Raw genomic sequence first — 16,853 nt, 5'->3', positions numbered from 1 at the left:
GCATCGATTATATGCAATGCAGGACACGCTAGATAAACTAGTAATATCATCYACCATGTGTAGTTAACTAGTGATTATGTTAAGATTGATTGTTTTTTATAAGATACGTTTAATGCTAMCTAGCAACTTACCTTGGCTTRTTGCTGCCCTCGCGTAACAGGTAGTCAGTCTGCCATGCAGGCTCCTCGTGGAGTGCAATGTAAGGCAGGTGGTTAGAGTGTTGGACTAGTCACCGGAAGGTTGCAAAAACGAGGTAAAAATCAAGGTACAAGGTAAAAATCTGTCGTTCTGCCCCTGAACAAGGCAGTTAACCCACCGTTCCTAGGCCGTCATTGAAAATAAGAATGTGTTCTTAACTGACTTGCCTAGTTAAATAAAGGTGTAAAAAAAAATATATAAAAATAAAATAGGCCAATCGGTGTCCAAAAATACAGATTACCGATTGTTATGAAAACTTGAAATCGGCCCTAATTAATCGGCCATTCCGATTAATCGGTCGACCTCTAGCCTGTACCCTATTGCATAGTACCCTACTGCCTACCACACTACTGCATAGCATCCTACTGCCTATGCCCGAGTGATGGACTGTGCCATCCCCGTGGCCTCCGCAATAGATTACACGGAACCCAAACCGGCTGCGKGCGTGCGCTATCGTGCATTTATTTTGTCCCCCTACACCAAACGCGATCACGACACGCAGGTTAAAAAATCAAAACAAACTCTGAACCAATTACATTAATTTGGGGACAGGTCGAAAAGCATTAAACATGTATGGCAATTTAGCTAGTTAGCTTGCACTTGCAAGCTAATTTGTCCTGTTTAGCTAGCTTGCTATATCTAGSTAATTTGTCCTGGGATATAAACATTGTGTCACGACTTCCACCGAAGTTGTTCACTCTCCTTGTTCGGGCGGTGTTCGGCGGTCGACGTCACCGGCTTTCTAGCCGCCACCGATCCATGTTTCATTTTTCCTTTTGTTTTGTCTGTTTACACACCTGGTTCCCATCTCTTAATTATGTTCCTTATTTAACCCTCTGGTTTCCCTTTCTGTTTTGTGCGTGATTGTCTTTCGTGTATTCCGGTGTGTTGTATTTTGAGTCCTGTTTTGTCATTGTTTGGAACGGGATTTTGTTACGTTTTGGATTGAGTAAATCAGTGATTGTTACTCTTACCTGTGTCCTGCGCCTGACTCCTTCACTATCTTTTAGATAGACTCTGACACATTGAGTTGTTATTTTACCTGAAATGCACAAGGACCTCTACTCCGACAATTAATCCACACATAAAACGGCCAACCGAATCGTTTCTAGTCATCTCTCCTCCTTCCAGGCTTTTTCATCTTTGAACTTATATGGCGATCGCATCTAAACTTTCATAGTATTACCACGACAACCGGCAACAAAGTTTGTCTTTCAATCACCCACGTGGGTATAACCAATGAGTAGATAACACGTGGGTACCTGCTTCTATAAACCAATGAGGAGATGGGAGAGGCAGAACTTTCAGCGCGATCTGCGTCAGAAATAGAAAGGAGTTCTATTTTAGCCCTTGGCATCGCAGACGCTCGTTGGCGCGCGCGAGCAGTGTAGGTGCAATATTTGAATAACATGGATTTCTAAATTTATTTTGCGACGCTCACACACGCGACGTGTCCGGTCTGGTCAGCATGTTAGTCCGCTGAGACAGGTGCGGCTCAGACAGGTGTCTTGTACCAATGAAAAATATAATACATTCGCACTGCTCGACTAAAGACATCTCGGTCGATCAACAGCCTATCGACCAAACAATCGACCAGTTGATTAAATGTGGTCAGTTCTAGATTTGATGTTGAGAGCCAAGGAATCAGTCGTACCTTCCACATCCACAGTAGCCTTTAGCAAATAGTCTATAACTGTGTATGTAGGTTTTCACTTTGAGGGCCAAGGACTGGTTTCACCTTCACAATAGTCTATAATAGCCCAAAGTTAAACACTTAAGGGTCATAAATGCCCCCCCCCCCTGCCTGTGTTGCATAACATACCCAGCAAACATGACCCCATTTGCCCCATGTGGGTATTCGGTGGCAAAGTGGGCACGATGGGCTTGGTGTGGGCTTGTTGTGGGCTAGCTGTGGGCTAGCCCGTGTTGGGCTGATGTGGGCTAGCCCACAACAAGCCCACACCAAGCCCATCATGGGCTATCCCAGGGTTTCCCAAAGTCGGTCCCCCCTCCCCCAGCTGATTCAAATAACCAAATCAGCTTTGGTTATTTCAATCAGCTGTGTAGTGCTAGGGTAAAAACAAAAACGTGCATCCCAGACTTTGGGAAACACGGGGCTAGCCGCCACCAAGCCCAGCTACAGGCAGGGGCTCATTTGAATAATTGGAGGTGTGATTTGCACACAGTTCTATTTGTGCAACCATTACTAAGCGTGTTGTTCCAGTTTAAGGGTTCTGTTGTGTGATGCCCACATTTTTTTGTTGTTGTATTGTACACAGCCAATGATGAAGTCTTTAAAAAAGATACAGTAAGTGCATGTGACGTGCTGTATGAGAAGCTTAACATTTTATCTTCAGAAAAATATATGTATGATAGTGTCACGTTCTGACCTTAGTTCCTTTTTTATGTCTCTATTTTGGTTTGGTCAGGGCGTGAGTTGGGGTGGGCATTCTATGTTTTGTTCTATGTTTTGAATTTCTGTGTTTGGCCTGGTATGGTTCCCAATCAGAGGCAGCTGTCAATCGTTGTCTCTGATTTGAGAACCATACTTAGGTAGCCTGTTCCCACCTGTGTTTGTGGGTAGTTGTTTCCTGTGTTGTGTTTTGTCACCTGATAGGACTGTTTCGTTTTTTCGTGTTTTCTCCTTTGTTATTTTTGTGTTCAGTTTAATAAATTTAACATGGACACGTACCACGCTGCATTTTGGTCCGATCCTTCATACTCCTCGTCAGAAGAAGAAGAAAATCGTTACAGATAGTATATGTATGATAGTGCTTTCTGATACACTGGAAAAGTTATCCTTTTCGTGCAACAACACTTTCCCATCTATTTCCTATGTTTCACCAGAAAATGAATGTACGTGTGAAGACACACTTGCTAGAAAGGTGCAAGTATTCCAGAGAAATGTACTGCAATTGGCATAATACCTTTTACGGGGCTTTACGTGTACTATGTTTGATGCTGAAAGCTAGCCTTTTCCATATTTTTTWGTAATTAAAAGCTCTCCCCACCGGAGTCAGCACGGAGGGACTGGAGGCCATAGACGCATCCTGGAAGTGGTATGCGGTGATGGATCAGGTGCTAGTGGGCTGCCACTTCATCGCCCCATCGGTCATCATCTCCTCATCCTCCCAAGGTGCAGCTATGGGCTCCCTTCCTTCCCAGAATGGCCCAAATGTGGGCTGGAGCGGGAGAAGGAGGTGACTGCCAAGGAGGCATGACCATTTTAGAGGCCATGATTAAGAAGTKGTTTTATGTATTTTGTATGTACAGTATTGTATTTCTTTTTTTAAACCCAAAGTGAATTTCAGCTTTTTTTGCTCTACTAAACTAAATAAACCATCMGTGGTATAATAATTGGCGTTTTCTATAGCGCTTTTCATAATGTCAAGCGCATCAAAAGTATAAAAAACGAATAAGCAATACATGATCAAAAGTAGCCTAGCTATAGTTGGCTAGGTCAACCCCTAGAGGCCAAGTCTGAGTGCATGGATCCTCTAAAGATGGAGAGGGACAGTTCATGGCTTGATCAGAGGAAGGTGGTCAGGGAGATGGTTGATGAAGATGGAATCTGGTAACGATCTTGTAGAGGGCTACTCTGGGAACCAGCCTGATTRGTGTAGCCACTGGACTTCTCCTTCACAGTGTATGGCACCTACTTGGCTGATGCCTCAGCAGCTGTGGGTGCCAGAAAGCTCACGACACACAGTTCAGAGTAGTAGCCAGTCTTACTCATTACGAGCCCTCTTCCTCAGCACTGCATTCCCCTACTGCATCTCCCATTACTCTCAAGCTTCAGGTGACTCTTCAGTTGATATACACGTAGGCCTACGGTACACTCAAGTTTACTCCAAATACGTCATTCCAAATGCTAGCTATAGCCCAAAACAACAACACTCCGGCGAATGGAAATGTCAGTGGGTGGGGCTACAGACATTCCTTTCCAGTCCATGTGAAGCCGTTACTGATGGTGTGTTCAAGACATTGAGGTATAAAAGAACAAGACAGCTGGGAATATGGGGGGAAAAACGTGCTTTGACATTGACGGCCAGCCAACTCGGAATTACAAGTGACAGACTCTGCATCTTCCTAGAGCTCCGATTTCACCGACCTGAAGATCACCAACGTCACGATTTTTCCCTGTCTCAGCTCATTTTGCTTTTGAGTTCCCAGTTGTCTTGAATGAACCAAAAGTAATACGTTTCGGCTGTGGCATACTGCGTACAGTATTTGCTAAATAGTGCGTAGTACGATTAGTAAACAGTATGCAGTTTAAGTAAGTAGTATGCAAGTGTAACGTAGACGCTGGGAGGCGAGAAGCAGGTGGTAAGTTTAATATAACAAACAACATGCAACGAAACAATGTAGGAGTAACGTCTAGACTTGAACAACATAAACAATACCGCCTGGGGAAAGAACCCAAGGGAGTGCCAGATAAAGGGGAGGTAATGAGTGAGGTAATGGAGTCCAGGTGTGCCAAATGATAAAGCGCAGGTGCGCGTAATGATGAATGCCAGGTGCGCGTAATGATGGTTCCCAGGACCGGTGGTTAGTAAACTGGTGACGTCGAACGCCGGAGGGGAGGAGCGGGAGTAGAAAGCAAGCCAGATTTCATACACTGCCATTGTATCACGTTCCCTAAGTACCTTTATGGCTTGAAAATTATGCAATTCATGCATTCAATTAAAAGTGTCATAAATAAATGATAAATAAAATAATTCCTAAATAGCAAAGGCGCATCGGCCCAATGTTGGGCAGCCTATATGGGGTTAATATTTTAGCCTGCATTGGGCCCACATCGTGCCAATGTGGGCATGTTTGCTGGGAAAAGACGGACTTATTTCTGGCAAAGTGAGGGCTGCCTTTACCAGAGGGCTGCCTATACTGGGCCACACTGGGCAAATGCCTTGGGGGCCAACGTGCAGCCAATATTTTAGCCTTGATTGGGCCCACATCGTGCCAATGTGAAGATGTTTTCTGGGTAACAGCTAACAGCCAGTGTGTTGCTCAGTGTGTTGTTCTTTACTAGATGCTTATTGGAGTAACGGCTTCTAATCTCTACCTCTGTCCTGATGTATGGCTTTGAGCGCAAGAGGTGAGCGATGTGGACAGGAAAGACGTATATATATATATATATATATATATATATATATATATATATTATATATGTGTTTGGTGTGTGTGTGTGTGTGTGTGTGGGTGTGTGGTGAGAACTGAGGACAGGCAGTGGTGTGTGTGTGTGTGTGGACTGCCTTGTGTTTATAGCCCACATATTACTACTTATCTATTTTGAAACTGACAATACATCAGGTAGAATGTGAAATCAAACAAAGTACATCAGGACATTGTGAAGCTAAACATTCTGTTACAATACATGCTGGTTGAACAATGAGTGACTATGATTAGCAATTGTTCAGTAATGGGGAAAACACACAAATGTGTTTGTGTTGAGTTTGGGTTTCTCTTTGGTTACTAAATAGGTTATTTGTTCCAGAGCTTAAGAAACTCACTGATCTAAACTAAAGYCTTTGGTTGAATTCATTTGTGCATACCGTAGCAAAACATTTGGAACTGAAAATGAAAACAAGCATTTCTTATTGGACAGGTCTCTCCCTGTTTGCCTGTTTTCTTCCATTTGGTGCCTAATGAACATGACCCTGTTGTGATAAAGAAAGGAAGGTCCTAACTGAGAGCCCTCCCCTATAACATTGATCTACTGTGCGAAAACAAATACCATGCCCTAGATTAGGAATGGCAACTCCAGTCCTCGGGGGCCTGATTGGTGTCACACTTTTGCCCCAGCCCCAGCGAACACACCTCCAATAATCAACTAATCATGATCTTCAGTTTAAAATGCAAATCGTTTAGCTGTGTTTGCTAGGGATGGGGAAAAAGGGTAACACCACTCCGGTTCCGAGGACTGGAGTTGCCCATCCCTGCCCTAGATGTACTAGAAAAGCCAATATGGACATGGCTACAACGATGAAGGGCTTTTGACATGATGAGACGGTGAAAAGACCCTGATGCAGAGTAACACACATGCAGTATTCACTGAAACATAAGCATAATGACAATAKATTCTGAAAGGCACTTGCCCATRGAGCAAGTCAGGAGTATTTTATCGTTACCCAAAGATTGTGATCACTTGCCCGAACATTTCAATTAACTGTTTACACGCAGAAGTGCAATATACTGCATTGCCTGCCTTTCACCTACATATACAGTAGGGGAGGAATCAGAAAGATCAGTACTGGAATTCCTTGTATTTTGGTTGCGACCAGAAAAAATTCTCKGAGTAAGCTCAACTTGCCCAACTGCCGCAAATGATCTGTATTTCACTTAAACAATGGGGATGAACCAGAAATATCATTTGTAGGCTAGGAATTCTTTGCAGTTTGGTTGTTTTCATATAACTTGCCCAACTGCTCAGTTCACCTGCCCCAGGCAATAGGACAACCCTTAATGTCAATCGCTGGAACTGATAATGACAACCGTGATGAGAGGGTGTCAGCGAGGAGGGTGGGGTGGGGGTTTAATTGTATTGCATTGTAGTCATGTGCCAGATGAATAGTAAAATAGCAGGCTGTTAGACATGGACAGAGAGAACAGAGAGAACGCCCAGTCAGTCAGTCCTGTCATTTGCACTACGGTAAATCGACATACTGGATGTAACAGACTATAATTTGATTGTCGGGACACAGAGCTGCTCTCCTGGTGTGAGCCTTGTTTGTAGAACACCAAGCCTGCCTACACACACGGACACATTTTTGTTTCAGACACACACACACACACACACGTTGCCTCTAATTAAATTAATGGACAAGGAAGAATTAAGCATCTGTTATATGGTTCAATGAGTCTTTCTTTCAACCACAACAACACCCACACAATGCCATCTAAAACACATACACACACGCAAAAACACACACACACACTCCTCTCAACACCACGGGACTCTGTGAGTCCCTAGCTAATTAGCACAGTCTCTCATCTCCACTCATCAGAGCATCAGACCAATGTAATATGCAGGAAGTTCAGTCGACTGCTTCGCTCTGCACTTCATCAGGCTCACAGGATTACTCAACCCTGCCAGACAAGCTTGACTGAGCTGAGCTCCCTCAGTGTTCAGAACTCAGACCATAGAAATAGAATATTGGGTTGGATAGGTCAGAAATGACATCTATCTGACTCACATCCAGGTTTCCAATACTTTCTATTTTTTTTTTATTATAAAAATATAGAAGCATGAATCTGTCTTGTGTTCCCTCATTCAATGTTGTTTGAAAGTCACTTTCAGATTAATACAGGTGCCAGAGGGCAGGTTTTTGTACAGGCATGGGGTGTGAAGAGTTATCATGATCTACTCAGACTGACATGGATCTGCAGAGCTGCCATTTGATCTCTCTGGTGGGTGGAAGGTTATCATAAAGGTCATGTATTAATAGTGTGCCTTCAGAACACCATCGGATCCGATTTTCCTTTCTCACTGATAACAAACTGACACAGGTTTCAGTCAGGTCCAGAAAGCCGGTCTGACTGACAGACTGCTCTAGTATGTTGTTGAATAAGGGAAAAAAACATCACACTCTTAAAATAGTCTTGGAATATCTAATAGATCTTTGTTAACCCTGATGAAGGCTGGAAAAGGGTACAAAAGGCTGTTGGATAACATACTGTAATCATCACACATCCTTCCTGCTATTCAGACTTCTTTTTTTAATCACACATCATTTGCCCACTTTGGGGGAAATCTGGTTAGCAGACTTGCATAAAGAAATATATGTAAGTATATTTAAAATAAATWCTGCTTGCTTATAACCATTATGTAAAATGTATGTTTTAAAAAAAAAATATATATAGAACAGCTGAGGTCAGATGTCTATCAGCAGTGGGCCTTAGGGTGCTTGAGAAGAGTATAAACAATATATCAAAGTCTCTGAGATTTCACATATATTTGCCAACAACCATAAAAATACGTTTTTTATTTGATTAGCTGTATTAACATAACTTGATTTGTGTATTGATTGTCCATATTGACACAACTTTAAAGTTCACACTGACCAGCTAGTCAAGTCAAGTCCTATTGAAATGTGATATGGAGAGCTGGATGGATACTATTCTGCCTTTACACAGAGTCGTTGACCCGTGTAGCAGTCCTGACATCTGACCGACACACAAACAGACACAGACACCTCCCCGTCCCCCCCGGCCCTGTGAGAAACACATTGCAAAATAAACAGTCTACTCATCATCATCATCATCAGCTTCCTCTTCTCTTCTCCTCTCATCTCAACTCTTTCTCCACKTGAAAACAGGATGTAATCGCAGGCTGAATCTAGCACGTCACCTCAGCACGTAATTTCTGTCACAAACTCCTGTCACGAACTCAGATACCTCCTGCGCCTCGACCGGTTGTTTCGGCCTGTTGTTTTCCGAAATTGTATTTATTTTTTATTCTGTTCATAAGAGTTTGTGTCAACACCTGCTACCAGATAGCTAGCTAGGTTGCAATGGAGCCCYCTTTGCCTGGAATAGCTAACYAACATTTCCAGRGCTGTAGAAGCTATGTTTGTTACGCTCTCGTCCGGGACAATATTGACCATCTTGATTTCCCTTGTGGCTATTGTTTGCTTGCGGASGATTTCAGGAATGAGGTGGCTATCRGTAGCAAGCAAATTTCTATTCTYCACGCACTTCTGGAACGTTCTTGTTCTCCACTCCTGTACCTATGAACTAGAGTTGCAGTGCGCTCGGAAAGATTTCAGACCCTTTGACTTTTTCCGCATTTTGTTACGCTACAGCCTTATTCTAAAATGTATTGTTTTTCCCCCCTCATCAATCTACACACAATACCCCATAATGACAAAGCAAAAACTGWTTTTTATACATTTTAGCAAATATATCTTAAAGACACAGTGCAGTCAAAAACAGGATTTTCCTGTTTTTTTTCCAAATCTACACTCAGTGGCCAATTTATTGCTCCTACAGGCAGTGAGTCACGTGGCCGTGGCTTGCAAGCAGGCAGACAGGCGCCAATGCATTCAGTTACTGTTCGATTGAATGTTAGAATGGGCAAAACGAGTGACCTAACCGACTTTGAGCATGGAATGAGCGTCGGTTCCAGTATCTCAGAAACGGCCGGCCTCCTGGSCTTTTCACACACAACAGTGTCTAGGGTTTACCGGGAATGGTGCGACAAATGAAAAACATCTAGTCAGTGGCAGTCCTGTGGGTGAAAACAGCTCGTTGATGAGAAGTCAAAGGAGAATGGCAAGAATCGTGCAAGCTAACGGGCTGGCCACAAACAGACAAATAACAGCGCAGTACAACAGCGGTGTGCAAAACGGCATCTCAGAACGCACAACTCATCGATCCTTGTCACGGATGGYCTATTYCAGCAGACGACCACACCGGGTTCGTCTCCTATCAGCTAAAAACAAGAAGAAGCGGCTCCAGTGGYCACGCGATCACCAACACTGGAAAAACATCGCCTGATCCGACGAATCCCGGTTACTGTTGCGTCATGCTGATGGCAGAGTCAGGATWTGRGGTGAGTCCATGGCCCCATCTGGCCTGGTGTCAACGGTACATGCTCTACCAACTGAGCTACACAGGACCATAATGCTCTTTTAGRGTAAGAGCTGTTTGAAAAGACCGCCTGGTGACATCACCAGGCTGTAAATTAGTTAAAGACCAATAAACCTCTGCCATTAACAGCTTATTTTTTTCCCCATTACACCCTTCCCACTCAGACCACTCCCAGACAGTCCTAGCTTAGTTCTTGCTTGAGAAATTGCTCATTGCTAAGAAGTTATTTTTGTTTCTTTTTTACCCTTTTTTTTTTGTTGAAAACAATCACACTAAGGTACTTAATTGTTACCCAGAAATGGTTTGATACTGTGATAAAAACGGCTGCATTGGACCACACTTGAGGTTGGAGAATGGATAAGCAAGAAATGACAGAAAAAGTGACTCAAAAAGGGATTGACATGAATACCCTGTAGTTGTTCTGAATATTAAGAAACTGCAAGTTCCCAGCAGATGTAGTTCTACTACTGCATGGTGATGCAAAGAAAAATGCCAATCCTCGGGTGGACAATAAAGTTATATTATATTCTACTCATGTAGTGTGCTTCAACACCATGCCCACAGTGATGCCAATGACTGCCAGAGGGCTGGTCCACTGTAGGAGTACACTAATTAGAACAGGTCCCCATGTTGATCTTTTATTAGATGGAGCACCATCACAACAAGTTCAACTGGGTCACTGGGCACTGGCACAATATGACACATGAATAGTATAGTTCTAATTCTTGGTAGTTGTACCTATTCTTTCCTCTTGAGCTCCTTTTGAGTAATCATATCACCTACTGTATATCATGTTTGTATTTGTGTCATCTCACTGTACCTCCGTTTTATCTATTGACCTATTTATTAGACTGATTGCTGAACAAACAGGAAGCTGTAGTATGGCTGACAAAAACAGGTTGGACSGAGACATAATCCAGGGGTCAGTGAGTTATCCTATAAAGTCCCCAGCCAGCCAGCCAGGTCAGGATAGAACGACTATTTTCTTTTGTCTGATTTTGGGTACCCTGAGGAAGGCACAGTTAAAAAGCTTCTTAAGAAAAAAATAAGATAGTTCGTAATTGTAATACCTRAACAATATRTTAAGATTTAATGATTTTCTTACGAACTTCTCAAATATCTTCTTAGAAATCTTCTTAAGATGTTTGTTACTAGGGAACCATTTTAGCATCTACAGTTGAAGTCGGAAGTTTACATACACTTAGGTTGGAGTCATTAAAACRACTCCACAAATGWATTGTTAACAAACTATAGTTTTGGCAAATTGGTTAGGACATCTACTTTGTGCATGACACAAGTAATTTTTCCAACAATTGTTCCAACATTTGTTTAAGTATTACACTTATAATTCACTGTATCACAATTCCAGTGGGTCAGAAGGTTACATACAGTAAGTTGACTGTGCCTTTAAACAGCTTGGAAATTTCCAGAAAATTATGTCTTGGCTTTAGAAGCTTCTGATAGGCTAARTGAKATCATTTGAGTCAATTGGAGGTGTACCTGTGGATGTTTTTCAAGGCCTACCTTCAAACTCAGTGCTTCTTTGCTTGACATCATGGGAAAATCAAAAAAAATCAGCCAAGACCTCAGAAAAAAAATTGTAGACCTCCACAAGTCTGGTTCATCCTTGGGAGCAATTTCCAAATGCCTGAAGGTACCACGTTCATCTGTACAAACAATAGTACGCAAGTATAAACACCATGGGACCACGCAGCCGTCATACCGCTCAGGAAGGAGACGCGTTCTGTCTCCTAGAGATGAACGTACTTTGGTGCGAAAAGTGCAAATCAATCCCAGAACAACAGCAAAGGACCTTGTGAAGATGCTGGAGGAAACAGGTACAAAAGTATCTATATCCACCGTAAAATGAGTCCTATATAGACATAACCTGAAAGGCCGCTCAGCAATGAAGAAGCCACTGCTCCAAAACCGCCATAAAAAAGCCAGACTATGGTTTGCAACTGAGCATGGGGACAAAGATCGTACTTTTTGGAGAAATGTCCTCTGGTCTGATGAAACAAAAATAGAACTGTTTGGCCATAATGACCATCGTTATGTTTGGAGGAAAAAGGGGGAGGCTTGCAAGCTGAAGAARATCATCTCAACCGTGAAGCATGGGGGTGGCAGCATCATGTTGTGGGGGTGCTTTGCTGCAGGAGGGACAGGTGCACTGCACAAATTAGATGGCATCATGAGGATGGAAAATTCTGTAGATATATTGAAGCAACATCTCAAGGCATCAGTCAGGAAGTTAAAGCTTGGTCGCAAATGGGTCTTCCAAATGGACAATGACCCCAAGCATACTTCCAAAGTTGTGGCAAAATGGCTTATAAGAGTATCCATCACAAAGCCATGACCTCAATCCTATAGAAAATTTGTGGGCAGAACTGAAAAAGTGTGTGCGAGCAAGGAGGCCTACAAACTTGAATCAGTTACACCATTACTGTCAGGAGGAATGAGCCAGAATTCACCCAACTTATTGTGGGAAGCTTGTTTAAGGCTACCTGAAACATTTCGCCCAAGTTAAACAATTTAAAGGCAATGCTACCAAATACTTATGGAGTGTATGTAAACTTCTGACCCACTGGGAATGTGATGAAAGAAATAAAAGCTGAAATAAATCATTCTCTCTACTATTATTCTGACATTTCACATTCTTAAAATAAAGTGGTGATCCTAACTGACCTAAGACAGGGAATCTTTACTCTTTGTATGTAAACTTAGGACTTCAACTGTATCTAGCTAGCAWTGGCAATCATGTTAGCAAATGTCTTACTAAGATTACTGTTCTAAAATATGTTCTTGTGTTTAAAATAATCAATACGGAAACTTTCAGATGAAGTTTGTGAGTGAATAAACATGTTAAATGACACTTCACTGAGTGACAATATGAAAGCCAGTGTTTGTTTACAGGCAGGCAGTAGCTTTAGGGGTGAGGACTGCCTGGGGCCTGGGCTCGTCCACACATGCACTCTTACACACACACACATGCAGGCACACATGCACAGACAAACATAAGCACACACACACACTTCCCTGGTCTGTTAAGAAAACACAAAGCCAGGAACTTCTCAGCCCTCCAGAACAAAGACTTAAAACTGGGATCAATTTCTTGTTGGCTGAAACAGGAGCTGCAGATGTGATGTGCAAGGCACCCCACCTCTGCTCACTGAACCGGAAGTTGCTGCTGTTCATGGCGAGCTACTAGGGGGTTGAATTAATGTTGTTTTCTCTGCTTTTATTTCTATAATAATTACTGGACCAAATCATAAAAGGAAAACATGCAAGGCAAGGAACCCCATGTGGAGGTGTCAGATTTAGGTTTATGTCTCAAGACTTTGAGACAAGTATTTGACTCTGATGTGTGCCACAGAAAGTATTTGACTCTAGTGACAAAATTAAGGAAATTAGAAGGGGGGAGGGGGGGATTTTGGCAAGGCCATTTTCTTGCCTGCCAAAATCCCCCCTCCCCTCCCCTCCCTCTATCTTGGGACTGCAAGCCCTGGCACACTTCATAATCTTTTTGGTAGCTCATGTTGACCAGTAACGTGTGCCACAGAAAGTATTTGACCCACAAAATTAAGATAATTGGAATGGGGGGGGGGTTCGTCAAGGCCATTTTCTTGCCTGCCAAAATGCCCCCTCCCCCTTCTAATTTCCTTAATTGTGTTACTAGAGTCAAATACTTCGTGGCACACATCAGAGTCAAATGCTTTCTATAGAACAAACTTCTTGTCAGGATAGGCAACCGAAATGAATAATTAATGTATGTGTGTTATATTAAACATAGAGGGAGTAAAATGTAGGCATGCAATACACATTTCAGAACAACTACTAGTCGAATAAGACATGGGAGAGATGCCGATTTTTGGCAAAGAGATTTATTGCTAGACTAATACACTTGAATCAAATAGCCAAACCGAAAACTGCAGACATTATGACTGCCACCCACGCGATCAAAACGCCATTAAAAATACAATGAAACGCAGCCTAGCGTGATCATAGACAGCTGCCTTGAAGGACAAATAAAAAATGCTTTCTGCTACTAAGATCAGTGAAATGTTGGCTGAACTGACAACGGAGTGCAAAGCAGAAATCTCAACTAGCAAGCAAGTCGCAGCAATGAAGAATTGAGTGTGAGCGCGTTCACGCAKAGGGAGAGATTTTCTGCACAATACCTGTTACTTGCAAAGAGAGAGGGTGGAGCTCTTCGTTCCGCTTCTGATCCTTATTCTATCTGTTCGCTTAACAGGTATGGACCCAGAATTTAATCGAGCGTCTGACCAATTACGCTAGACTTTAGTTCTGGGTTAACCGATATTACTCTTAATAGGATAACTGGAGGATATGTTTCAAATGGCGCAAATAGAAAAACGGATGCACCTGCAGTGCTTTAAAAGTATAAATGCACATAGGCCTAACGCATGGCTGGGCACATTCTGCAGCTCAGTTTAGCTCTATTCAGATCGGATGTGGGTAAGGAGATATTTCTCTCCAATGCGCGACGCCCTCACCCGCTCTCTGATCCTGAGTGCAATTTACACACTGAGKGCATATAGTAGGAGGATTTCGCTCCTGGCAGTCGCAGTTTCCACAACAGCGGAGTAGGCGCACGCAACTCGCCTGGGATGAGTTGGCAGGAAGAGCGGTTTGATTTTACACTATTTGAATTTGACTTCTCGTAACCTTCGCGAGCACCGTAACTGCTGGAAGAAGTGCATGTGACTACCCTGCTGCGTTTATAACCTCCGTGGACGGGGAAGGTGACAGAAGCATGGTGGCAAAGGATTATCCCTATTACCTCGTCGTGAAGAGGATGAACTGCGCACTGGAGGTGCAGACAGTCAGCAGAAACATCCACCCGGCTAAAGAAGTGGAGGTAGGGAGTTTAATTTGCGATATAATTATTATCGATTGCATTCAATTGTTGCAGTTTGTACACGGTGAAAATGTACCTTCGCGCATGCATGTACTTGCACACTAAGTGGAGGCAGACAGTTTATAGGACATGCACTGCCCTACTACTTTGTTGCGCGTTTGTTGTGGATATTTAATCAAACTGTTGAAAAATGTGGAGTCCTAAGGAATACATTTAATCTTTTTATGAAATGTTGACTAAACAATATAGTGAATTACCACGATAGAGTACATTTAATGCCACGCTGCACTGGTTTGGATGATTTCACAATTTTTCAAGTAAAATAAATAAATACATAAAGTAAATATCATGATATAGGAGTAAATTACATGAATCGCATTTTTAGTGTTATTATTGCTTTTGAAGTATGGAGTATTTTTTTTATATATACATACAGTACCAGTCAAAGTTTGGACACACCTACTCATTCAAGTGTTTGTTTATTTTTTTACTATTTTCTACATTGTAGAGTAATAGAAGACATCAATCAACACTATGAAATAACACATGGAATAATGTAGTAACCAAAAAAGTGTTAAACAAATCAAAATATTTTAGATTCTTCAAATAGCCACCCTTTGCCTTGATAACAGCTTTGCACACTCTTGGCATTCTCTCAAACAGCTTCACCTGTAAGGCTTTCCAACAGTCTTGAAGGAGTTCCCACTTATGCTGAGCACTTGTTGGCTGCTTTTCCTCTCTGCGGTCCAACTCATCCCAAACCATTGCAATTGGGTTGAGGTCGGATGATTGTGGAGGCCAGGTCATCTGATGCAGCACTCCCTTGGTAAAATATTGAAATTTCCTTGGTGAAATAGACCATACACAGCCTGGAGGTGTTGGGTCATTGTCCTGTTGAAGAACAAATGATAGTCCCACTAAGCGCAAACCAGATGGGATGGCATATCGCTGCAGAATGCTGTGGTAGCCATGCTGGTTAAGTGTGCCTTGAATTCTAGATAAATAACAGACAGTGTCACCAGCAAAGCACCATCACACCTCCTCCATGCTTCACGGTGGGAACCACATATGTGGCGATAATCCGTTCACCTACTCTGCATCTCACAAAGACACGCCGGGTTGGAACAAAAAAATCTCAAATTTGGACTCATCAGACCTAAGGACAGATTTCCACCGGTCTAATGTCCATTGCTCATGTTTCTTGGCCCGAGCAAGTCTCTTCTTATTGGTGTCCTTTAGTAGTGGTTTCTTTGCAGCAATTCAACCATGAAGGCCTGATTTCATGCAGTCTCCTATGAACAGTTGATGTTGATGTGTCTGTTACTTGAACTCTGAAGTGTTTATTTGGGCTGCAATTTCTGAGGCTGGTAACTAATGAACTTATCCTCTGCAGGAGAGGTAATTCTGGGTCTCCCTTTCCTGTGGTGGTCCTCATGAGAGCCAGTTTCATTATAGCGCTTGATGGTTTTTGCGACTGCACTTGAAGYAACTTTCAAAGTTCTTGGAATTTTCCGGTTTGACTGACCTTCATGTCTTAAAGTAATGATGGACTGTCTCTCTTTGCTTATTTGAGCTGTTCTTGTCATAATATGGACTTGGTCTTTTTACCAAATAGGGCTATCTTCTGTATACCACCCCTACCTTGTCACAACACAACTGATTGTCTCAAATGCATTAAGAAGGAAAGAAATGAACTTTTAACAAGGCACACCTGTTAATTGAAATGCATTCCAGGTGACTACCTCATGAAGCTGGTTGAGAGAATGCAGAGTGTGCAAAGCTATCATTAAGGCAAAGGGTGGCTACTTTGAAAAATCTCAAAGAAAATATATTTTGTTTAACACTTTTTTTGGGTTACTACATGATTTAATGTGTTATTTCAGAGTGTTGATGTCGTCGCTATTATTCTGCAATGTAAAAATAAAGAAAAACCCTTGAATGTGTAGCTGTGTCCAAACTGGTGCTGTATCTCTAGAGCCTCGTTTATCTACACAGCGGGAACAAAAGTATGTGGACACCTGCTCGTCGAACATCTCATTCCAAAATCATGGGCATTAATATGGAGTTGGTCCCCCCCTTTAAAGCTATAAACAGCCTCCACTCTTCTGGGAAGGCTTTCCGCTAGATGTTGGAACATTGCTGCGGGGACTTCCAAGCTTCCATTCAGCCACGAGCATTAGTGAGGTCG

The 16,853-nt window shown here is 42.5% G+C and overlaps 1 protein-coding gene across 7 annotated transcripts in view; it reads left to right on the top strand.

Moving 5' to 3' along the window:
- The window catches only part of LOC111969706 (rho guanine nucleotide exchange factor 3-like), a 105,938-nt gene that overhangs the window by 64,876 nt on the left and 24,209 nt on the right, over positions 1-16,853 (top strand). For 2 of the 7 annotated variants that reach the window (XM_023995899.3, XM_070445511.1), the window contains exon 1: positions 13,819-14,038. The exons of 3 other annotated variants lie outside the window; for them this stretch is intronic. Coding sequence is in view for 2 of the 4 variants with exons in the window: in XM_023995896.3 (XP_023851664.1) it covers positions 14,561-14,665 (105 nt within the window). In the remaining 2 variants the exon portion in view is untranslated. Of the gene's footprint in view, positions 1-13,816; positions 14,666-16,853 lie in introns of those variants that run through there. 2 more of the 7 variants (XM_023995896.3, XM_023995898.3) reach the window with 2 other exon arrangements.

This window comes from Salvelinus sp. IW2-2015, linkage group LG11, assembly GCF_002910315.2.
Source record: "Salvelinus sp. IW2-2015 linkage group LG11, ASM291031v2, whole genome shotgun sequence".
In the NCBI taxonomy this organism is placed as follows: Eukaryota; Metazoa; Chordata; class Actinopteri; order Salmoniformes; family Salmonidae; genus Salvelinus; species Salvelinus sp. IW2-2015.
This window is presented reverse-complemented; position numbering and strand designations above follow the sequence as displayed.